The sequence below is a fragment of the Anopheles marshallii genome, chromosome 2 (assembly GCF_943734725.1).
Source record: "Anopheles marshallii chromosome 2, idAnoMarsDA_429_01, whole genome shotgun sequence".
NCBI lineage: Eukaryota > Metazoa > Arthropoda > Insecta > Diptera > Culicidae > Anopheles > Anopheles marshallii.
In genome coordinates, this window is record NC_071326.1 from 52,495,009 (window position 1) to 52,505,869 (window position 10,861).

At 40.4% G+C, this 10,861-nt stretch overlaps 2 protein-coding genes across 3 annotated transcripts; one reads left to right on the forward strand and one right to left on the reverse strand.

The window, feature by feature from the left end:
- The first annotated feature begins 682 nt into the window (after positions 1 to 682).
- Positions 683 to 2,049, forward strand: LOC128719268 (lysosomal acid phosphatase). The gene is made up of 3 exons (XM_053812893.1): positions 683 to 931; positions 1,047 to 1,289; positions 1,363 to 2,049. The coding sequence occupies exons 1-3, from the start codon at positions 683 to 685 to the stop codon at positions 2,047 to 2,049; spliced, it is 1,179 nt and encodes a 392-aa protein (XP_053668868.1).
- A 1,452-nt stretch (positions 2,050 to 3,501) lies between these two features.
- Positions 3,502 to 9,781, reverse strand: LOC128707231 (serine-arginine protein 55). 2 transcript variants are annotated; one of them, XM_053802182.1, is made up of 7 exons: positions 9,656 to 9,781; positions 9,503 to 9,573; positions 9,239 to 9,328; positions 9,044 to 9,143; positions 4,240 to 4,313; positions 3,870 to 4,163; positions 3,502 to 3,793 (listed from the first exon to the last, which is right to left on the reverse strand). In XM_053802182.1, the coding sequence occupies exons 1-7, from the start codon at positions 9,779 to 9,781 to the stop codon at positions 3,502 to 3,504; spliced, it is 1,047 nt and encodes a 348-aa protein (XP_053658157.1). The 2 variants fall into 2 exon arrangements, with proteins under 2 accessions (XP_053658157.1, XP_053658156.1); XM_053802181.1 differs by having other exon boundaries at positions 9,230 to 9,328.
- Positions 9,782 to 10,861: the final 1,080 nt, after the last annotated feature.

A 10,861-nucleotide genomic window follows, 5' to 3' on the forward strand; every position in this document is an offset into this window, starting at 1 on the left:
ATAGAAATACGAAGCTATACGATACATTCCCGTGGCCTGCCGGGTGTGTATACTCTTTGACAAAGAAGGACTGTATACTATTATTTTGTTACGTCGATCCTTTAAGGTCCACATATTAATTCGGAATTTATTGTACTTACCGAATAAAGCAGTTCTCATTGCTCTTTGCGAATAAAGTTAAAGTACAGCACATCGTAAACAGAAATCGATAACTGACTTTATGTGGCTTTTTATTTGCACCAGGCTTGCCGCGTGAACACCGTTGTGTGATCACCTGTAGATCATGTTCAACACATAGAGCGCGATGTGCGACGATGCGTTAGTGTTTGTATGTTGCTTCACGCTGTCATCGTCCGCGACATATCTGGTTTGTTTATGGTCCAAAACAGATTTCGCTTCTCGTCATCATCGTGCGAACGATTTGGTTACCTGCTGTGATAAGCAACATTTTACAGCCAATTGACGTTAAGTGCCTTGTACGAGAAGAACTTCTAACGCAGGTAGATATGAAGTTGAATAAACACTCCGATTTTGAACAATTAGTTCACAGTTAAAAGGCACTGCTTGACGCAACTGGTGATCCCATTATGTAAAGATTAATGCACTATTAAGAGTTAATAATAGAACTACTATCTGCCACCATTGTTCGCCAGATCCGGGCCACCGAGGAACGAGGCCGAGTATGGGTTCGGATTGTATGCAGCCCGGCAAGCGTGGCCTCACGGTGTCGGTTGCAGTGCTTGGTGGTGCATGTCTAACAGTTATGTTGGCGTATCTGGTCTTCGGAGATAGCACTGATGAGTCCGGGTTGCGAACACTTCGGATGGTAAGCATTATTTTTCGCCACGGGGACCGCTCTCCCACCGATTTCTATCCAAACGATCCACATCGAAATCATCACTGGACTGGCGGTTTAGGAGCCCTATCTGAGGTAAACGCGTAGGGTAGGGTATGATCGTGTGAACCCTATCATAAAACACACGGCAATCGTGTGTGTGTGTGTTTGTATACTTGTATACCTAACTGAATGCCATATGGATTCACAGAAAGGATCTCAGCAAATGTATCAGCTTGGCAAGTTGCTACGACCGCGATATTATCGTTTGCTTCCCCCGAACGGTTTATACTCGAAGGAGCACATGACCATAGTAAGCAGTTACGCCGAGCGATGCATAATGAGCGCTCAGAGCTTTATAGCCGGATTTCTTCCTCCGCTGGAAAATACTAACCCCTTGCCCATTCCATGGCAGCCCGCAGCGGTCAATGTATTGTCACGCGATCGTGACACGGTAAGCATTGATGATGGCCGTCAAGTAAGCAAACCATTTTAAATGACCCATTTCTTGTACGTTTGTTGAACAGATTTTAGCCCAAAAGCAACCTTGTCCGAGGTACGACCAATCGAAACAACGTCTGGTAGCCTACCCTCCGAAGGATGTTCGGGAATTGTACGAAAAGAACGCGCCATTGTTTCGTACGCTAAGCCAAGGCACTGGCCAAAACATTAGTACTATCCTCGACGTGGAGCTGCTATACAATACGCTAGAGATAGAGAAATCGGCTGGTCTGGAATTGCCGGACTGGACGGAAGGAATTTTTCCGCAGAAGATGCTTCCGATTGCCGAACGCAGCTTGGCGCTGATAACCGAGTTGCCGTTGATGAAGAAAATCAAAGGAGGTGCGATCGTGGCCGAACTGCTTGATAATGCCATTCGTCGACGATCCGGCATACTGATACCAGAGCGAAACATTTTCATTTATTCCGGCCACGACGTTACACTGGTGAACTTTATGCGCGCTCTGAATGTAATCGATCAGACGACCGGCAAACCGGACTTTTCGGCCACGATTGCATTCGAGCTGCACCACAGCATAACCTTTGATGACGATTTTGAGGTGAAGATGGTGTATTACTTCAACAGTGAGGACAAGTATCCGAAGGAGATCGAAATACCGAATTGCGAAAGTCCTTGTTCGCTTACCAAGTTCGAACAAGTTATGGATACAGTGCGTTTGCGAAACTACGACGAAACGTGCCAGCTAGTTTGAAGCTCCAGAGAGTATGGTGGTGCAAGACAGTGGCCGCATAATTCAATCATCAATTTGATGTTATTATTTACACTATCTGCATTACATTAAGCTAACCACATGTGATGTATGTTAGCCTTTAAAACCACAATGCCAAAAAGACAATCTCATTAGAATCGTATGCCAAAAGCGCTCGTCGTCGTTATACAGTTTATACTTATTTTGTTAAATTATGTTCTTTTACTAATAAAGAAAAAAGAAAAGAGAAGAAGAGAAAAGGAAGCACAGTACTTAACATAAAAATCGGCAAATCCAAAGGGACCCTGCGATTTCAGAAACCATATGGCCTCAAAAGGAACTGCCGCTACTGGTACTGGTCAAATCAATCATGTCACTGGAGTAAGTTTTAAGCGGTAAATGTTGCGAAGGAAAAGAGACAGTCGTAATATACATATATACAGGCAGTAATATACATAACAGATAACCACGAGAAAGTTGTGTTGCAACTCAAATATTTATTTTGTTTATTTCATTTTTCTTTTGTACATAAGTTTTGTAAAAGGATAGAAGATCAAGTCATATGAAAGACCGAACATATGTGCATAAGTTTTGGTTTGGTGAAGAACGGAGAGAAAATAGAACATGGCGTTTATCGCTAAAAGAGGTTATCAATTGAACAAACGCTGCATCTCCTCTTTTGTAAGTTGTAAGAGAACGATCGGCTGGTGCACGTGTAAACATTGATTTTCCACTTGAATGCTTAAGCAAACCAAATGCTACTTTATCCATGTTCAGACAAAAATAAATGTTCGTACGCTTGAACTTTTTTAATTGGACAATTAAATCAAACTTCCGTCAGTTCCAATTGCTTATGAGACATAATGCATCTACGCGTGTATAATGTTACTACACAGATGAAACCTAACTCTACCATATTCACCACTGCGTACAACTACTTTTATCTGTGCATACACCTAGACAGCATGATCGAAAAATCATTTAATTATACATTCTACATACCACAACAACCCCGCCATAAACGAGACCAATGGAATGGGTGGTTTGATCGGCACCACACCATTATACAGTTTAGAATACAAAACCGGTTCGTTAGAAACACGATTATTGAGTGTTGCCACGTCGTTCAAATAAAATTCCATTGTTCTACTGTTATTTTCTTATTTTCCCAACATTTCAAATTCTCTCTACCATGTATGTGATTTCCTGTTGAACGAAACAACAAAAAACGACTTCTACATCTGAATGCTTTTAATTGGACCATTGAAACATTTTGAGGACGACCGTCTGTCTCTAAGTAGGGGTAAATCGTCGAGGTATGCATAAATGGTAGATTAATGCGTATAATTAATATTTAAAAATGGATAAAGTAGAGGCGCATGTTTTGTATCAAACCAACGTAGTCGTCCTTCGTCGTTACAATACATGTGTTTTAAAAGCAGAACACTTATGTGCTCAATCCTCCATGCTTTCATTACGCTCCGGAGAGTGATCGTTATTTTTGGGTGATGTCGAACGAGACTTATCGTGCGACTTATCCTGCGATTGCGAACGGTCGCGTGATCTTGAATGCGAACGTGGCGAACGGGAGCGGGATCGGGAGCGAGAGCGCGACTTGTTATCCTTCGACTTGGAACGCGAACGTGAATGCGATTTCGATCGTGAACGTGAACGGGAACGGGACTCATCGCGATCGCGCTTTGGCGAGCGGGAACGTGATTTGGATTTACTGTTGTCACGCGATTTGCTGTGAAGGAGAAAGTCGGAAAAATATGAAGACTGTGTCTCTTCAATTTACGCACTACCTCTACACAAATACTTACTTTGAGCGAGAACGTGAGCGAGATTTTTCTGGCGATTTCGATCCATTCTTCGATTTCGATCGGCTACGAGACTTAGATCGGCTGCGAGACGAACGACGCGAACGAGAACGGGTACGCGATCTACGACGTGAACGTGATCTAGAGCGACTACTGGAAGATCTCGAACGACCACGTCCATTACGCCCGTTACGCCCACGGTCCTCGACCAAACGAATGCGTCGTCCATTCAACTCTGTATCGTCCAGTTTTTCGATTGCAGTTTTCAAGTCGGTTAACGTTGCAAATTCTACCACGCTGAAATTTGTTATTGGCAAAAATAGAAAATCACTTTGCTTGATCGTCGCTTTTAGATTGAGAATGCTTGCTTTACCCTTCATTTTTACGTTGTTTGTGAGCATCGGCATAAGTTACTTCTCCGGCTTGGCGCATATAGTCCTTCAAATCCTTTAGAACCCAAAATAAGTGAGAGAAAATACAAGCCAAAGTTAGTAAAAAACACTTTTGTGAAAGCTAAATCTAGAAAAATACGCTGAAAAAAAAGAATCATTATCTATTTTAGCGGAAATTTGATAGTTTCTAGCCCTGCAAGTGCCTATTTGTCGAGGGAAGAACCACTGTCTAAGACATGGTGGCATAACCACAATGTTTTACAGTTCTCATTCACGATGGCGCTTGTAATATAGAGCGCATGCAATAAAGACAGTGTAAAATTTTCTCCGAAATGTCCAAAAAGAAATGCAGATTGACCTTCTTTCTGTGCATGTTTTTCTAAGCGCAGGCATAATGAAAAGAATCATCGATGGTGGTCGAGACGATGCGCCAGTTTTCTTCGATGCAGGATATAAATTAGTGGTATGGGTATGGTGCTCACGGCAAATCGGTATCAACAGTCCTGGTAAAAGGTGCATCCCTTGTTTATGTGTCTTCTCTGTCTTCATATTTTTTAATCCAGTTTGCGATCACATGTGCTGATCTCCTCTTTTGTAGGGATTCTTCTTCCGTCCTTCACCTGGACTTTTATCCGGGGGTTTATTAAAGACTGTTGGATTTCGTTTCTCTTCCATTTTGCTTTGATATCCCAAAATTTTCTGTTTAGTATCAATACTGTTTAGCCGCTATTCGTTTCAATCATGATGAGTCTTTTTGTTGGTAATATTGTTTAAGTGCTATCCCCAATCATCATCTCCGCAGGGTACATAATATATCGCCGGAATATCATTATTCTTTCAGCAACAGCCGCCTTCATTCTGTCTCATCCACTTCAGGTTGCCATAAGATGCTGCTCTAGGATGTATTTTATGATTCTTTTCATTATGTCCTTCAATAGCACCATTCCCGTTCAGACGGTATGATATTCAAGTTTATGTTCAAACAGTAGAGATTAGCAAGGAAAGACATGCGTCTTACTCTCCTATTCTCTGCAGAACAGTACAATTTAGTTCGATATTTCTTCCCTGTTAAGCTAGGTAACCGAAAGGATAAAACTACTGTGTTAAGTAAGAAAGCAAATTCGAACATTAATTGAAATTATTAAACATTATCGAGTCCGATAGGCTCCCGTGCTGATAACCATCGTTAGAATTACCCTTGATACAACACACGCATAGAGAAAAATGGCGGATATTTTAAGAAACGTGTAAATTAAATAAGGAAAACAAAATCTAAAAAAATCGACCATTACCTTGGCGGCCGGGCACAGTTTTGGTATTTGGGACAGTCAACGAATCGTCTTTCCTTTATCATGTTCACAGAACCACAGATTTGACCTCTCCTCATCATGCGTGTGTGTGTTTAGTGTGGTTATGGAGCGGGCATGGCCGTCACTGTGCTGCAACCATCGCTAAATGCCAAAGGGGGTGGAGATTCAATCCTTCACATAATGTCAGACCTCTGGTGTGGAATATGTCGTCTTCGAAGGGAACGCGATCGACGAGACCCAGCAGCGAGTCAAGGCTTCCGATGAACGAAAGGGTCATCAGAGCCACAGCCTGAGAATTTTGACGTTAGTACGCGATCGGCTGTTTCCTCCGCTTGCAGCTCGCCACCTCAGAACCACCAAGGAACGATCGTCTTCCAAAACATCGCGGAGGAAGGATGTGTATGGACGGCACCATTGCTATTGGCCAAAATTATAGACGATGATACGAAGTTTGATAAACATGTATCACCCTAGTTGACTAAACCTCATCATGCTAGTGCCATCTTCTCTCCAGCCACAATCGATGAGTGTCCATGTTCTCGAGTGGTGAAATGAATTGAAATACGCATTTGGCAGGGAAGAAAGCAGTCAAAGCTTGAAAATAGAAAAGAAAAAAGGAATAGAGCAACGCCTAACGACGTTTGGATGGACAGGTCCCGATGGCATCACCGGTTCGCGCTCGTTATACATCCAAGTGGGGCCGAGTCGCATCTTCACTTGCGCGGAGAAAGGTATCTCATTTTCCTTAGACCATGTTACACCAAGCTCCAACATTAATTTAAGGGCTTCAACAGACAGCAAGTGCACCATGCCGCATCGGATCATTTCGGGCGAAACCACTGACGAGTACATTGCCATCTTTAGAACGGGTAAGGTAGACATCCTTTTCATCATCGTCATCCGCGGCGTTGCAATTGACTCGAAGCTTTCGTCCCAAAGGCCGAATATGGAGAGCATAATTAGCTGATTCCTGATTGGTTCATATGATCGATTTTGCCGTAGAAATGCATTTATGCACCCAAAAGTGTAATAGTTTGGAGTAAAAAGCATCACTCAAGCCGAACTTCCGAGTCCGGTCTCTCCCATTCGTCTAGACCTCGCCGTTCCGTTGCGTTGAAGAATGTAGAATTTGATATGACGCCAAAACAATGATGCCCTCAACCAAATTCTGACTGCGCTGTTTTATTGCGATCGAAGGCGGACACCGTTCGTTTGAGTGTTCATCGCACACGGTCTGAGCCATTTCATAACGTCATCCCTTCCTACGCTCATCTGATGACCAGACCAAGGGGCAGCAATCGATCCTTGGGCTCGCACAAATCTTCAAAATTAATCAATGTGAAAAATTTTCAAGAATTAGTGTACCATGGATAAAGGTAGGAAGAGATTGTGTAAGAAAGAAAAAGAAGGAAATAAAAACCAATGGAACTTTAACGGTACTTTTCTGATTTGTTGGCCTCGCTGGATCACATAACTGAGGGAGCGCTCCAATATCATCGATTCTGTATCCAGAGAATGTGACAGATGTGTGTTGTAGAGAGGGCATTCAATCAGATGATTTGCCCGTGTTAGGCATCATTTTCATCTTCTCTTCAACGATTATCGGCTGTTTGAACATGAATTCCTTTAAAGTTTGCATCGATTCCGGTACACCATGTGGAAGTGAGGTGGTTGTATATGGTACGCCTTGAAATGGTGAGCTTCGCATCATCTTCATCCGATCTCAATCAGGTGGTTTAGAGGATAGAGTTTAACATCCATCATACGTCATCGAACCTATCTCCAGAGTATATGTACTCGAGTAATGACGTTTGTCGCATTTAGCACAAGGTGCTTCTGCAAGTGTCGTGCCGCTTCCTATTCTTGACCAACCAAAAGACGTCTTCTACAAGAGATTCACCCGTCCTTCACCGAGTTGACTATGTTGATCCACTGTAACGATATCTCATCCCATTGATCGTGCACGTTCTCCCCATCGTTTGCTCCCTAGTCATTGGAAGTGTTGCATTCAACAGGCGCTACCACACTGTATAATGTGTAAACCCTAGTTCTATGACCTCTCTCATCATGAAATAAGGGCAGCCGCCTTAACAGAAAGAGAATATAATACATATACAATTTTACTACATTTCTTCAACTGGTTATGCCGTCTTCTATGATAGAAAATGTTACGAATAGCTTTCAATGCACCTTTCCGTCTTAAAACAAACCCTCTCTCTTTCAATTACAACACCTTATTCGGGAAAATATAAATATTATGCACTCATTAAACGCATTCTCAATAATCAAAGATTATTACGATCGTCGTCGTAACTGGCTAACTGTTATCGATATTTGCAACTTTAGACAAAAATTTAATCGTTTTAAAACAAATAGAAACTTGTACCAATGCACAACATAGGTCGAGTCAAAATACATTCATGCAACGTTTATTTGCAATCCATGTCGTGTGTCCTTCAAAATTATACATGAAAAACACAGCACGATTTAAATAAAACCAATTAGAATACGTGAAAAGAAAATATTGTTAGCATTACGCATTACGTTTTATTATGTTTTGATACATTTACTTTTTACTTTTTTTATACTCAAACAACTTATTTTTGCAAGATATTCATCGACGAGGTTTTTTAAAGAAAATTTATCAACAAAAATACGAAATCTTTAAACCAGTATAATCAAGTTTCTTTACATTTAGAACAAGGCATTCAATATTTATGCCGATTTATTTATATATTTTATAATTATCAATTTATTAAATTGTTTATTATGTTGTAATACTCCAATAAGGATATGAATATAAATGTACAAGAGAAAAGGTTTTAAAAATCGTGCTGCATTGACTGATTTCTAAACATATGTTTACGTATTGTTATCTACGATGTGAATAATCAACTGCCACAAGTGTGATTAGTATAGTGAAAGTTTATGCACAATTAACTATCTACAAACATTTCATCATACCTGCAAAGCAAAACTAGTGAAATAATCAGCTATTTCAACAAATAGCAGCAGAAAAACATTTATTTGTCAGTCACAAGGAACAACTTCTTATGATCCAAGATTGTTATGTCTGAATGTTATTGTTGTGTCATTAATGTGACTATAAATGTGTAATTATACAATCATCATCGAGAGACTGTAGTTTTTGATTTATAAAGAATCACAAAGAATGTTACATAGGCAATATAAATCGTTATACGTGGATCAACGAATTCAGACATTAAATTATTTCTTCGAATCTGATATTAGTTATACTATCTCCCTGTGGATATTACGGCAAGTAGTGAATGATAACAATCAATTCATAGTACAGAAAGCTCTTTAGCCAATTCCTTATTTTTAATTGTAAAATTATAAATTCAAAACATATCGCTAGTACAATTTGATTTTCTGACTTATTCATCCCTTCCATAATGTACATATTATAAATAATTGTATCCCTCCCTGTGTAAGTAAATGAAAAAGTACGTACCTGCCAGCTGACTCGGGTTGATAAGTTCTCCACAACCAGACGATATTCGGTGCGAAGCGGCGGTCCATAGCGGGAACTGTTCCTGGAATTGCTTTTATATCTAAACCAACAGTTCAAGGGATTGTGTGTTATTAATGCTAATCGGAGGGTTTCTTATTTGACACCCATCGCGTTGATCATACTTACTTGTCATACCGTCCACCACGACGGTCTCTATCATACCGATCTCTTTCACGGTAGCCGCTGGGACCACGTGCAGTACCTCTTGCAGGTTCCACTACAACTCTACGAAACACAATGAGAAAGAAAAGTGAGGTTATTATTCGTTAAACAAAAAAACGTTTTTCGGCCATAATTGCCCGATGGTCAATTGGGATAGTAAGTAGGCTCTGTCTTCTCTATGACTAATATGTCTATAAAAACTGTGAGCGGTATTCGTGAAAATTCAGCACTACACACCTTTCTCCCAGCAACTCCTTCCCGTTCAACTCATATACGGCGTCATCCGCATCACGATAGTCCTCAAATTCCTAAGAATAAAAGATAGCAGTATAAATTTTATTTAAATTTTAACACAATGTCCAAACATCACCACGAGAAAGCAGTACTTACAACGAAGCCATAGCCATTCTTAATCAGAATATCTCTTGTCCTGCCATAACCCTTGAAGAAACGCTCCAGGTCGCGTTCCCTGACGCCATACGGCAAACCGCCAACATACACGCGTGAACCGACCATTACTCGTTACTGGTCCTTTATTTCAGACATTGTATGTAAATAAATAAAAAAGAAAGATGTATCAGCACTTTTTGATATATTTGGTTAAGCATTATTCGATTGGTGGGCTAAATAATTTTCATCACGCGACTTCAAACATGGCGGCTTTACACCCTCTTTTCCGCATTGCACACGATGGCATTTTATGCCCGGTAAAGGATATTGCTAAACGCTGTTGGCATTGCTAAGTCCATCAGCTTTTACGATACGTACCTGTTTGTAGACTATATCAAATAGTGGCAGATACGCTATCAACCGAAACTAAACGTGGTTTTGCCAATCTAGTTGCTTTCCGGTTCACAATCCCACAATTTTTTCACAGTCACACGCACAACCGCAACTTGCTGCGAAGAATCCGCTCTACCGACAGCACTCTTCTTCTTCTTTTTCTCTCTCGACAAGGGTACGCGACTGGACAGTAGTCGAGCATGCTGGTCATCAGAAAAGAAAGCTAAATGAAAGGCGAAAAATAACGAAATGCAACCAGCCATCGATTTAGAAAAGAATTTCTACAATAAAAAAAAACAATCCTGTTAGTAGGGAAAAAGTATTGTTGTAGATTGAAAATAAAGAATGAAAGAATTTGGAGTACCAAATACAGCAATGTAAAAACTATCTCTGCTCTATTTGTGCAGTTACGCCCGCACGATTTTACTTCCAAATATATAAAATAAACCAAACCACTGCAATTGAAATACCGTTACAAATGACATCAAATGAGGAAATTATAATTGCAATTCAAACAGCAATGAAAAACGCACTTCTACAAAATTAGGAAGTTTGACCATTTGATATCTCAACAGAAAAAAAATTTCTTAGAATTCACATCGACGACAATAGTTCAAGCATTTGGCATTAAATAACTCAAATGATTAAATATTCACGTAAACTGTTTCTATCAAAACCGATTCCATACGATGAATTCGATTCAAAAGGCCTTTTTGTTTGAAAAAAAAAATCGTCATCGTCGAGCGAATTGCACAATTTCGGGGCGAAAAGTTGTCAACTTATGACAGTTGATTATGTTTTTTTCTTCTTCAG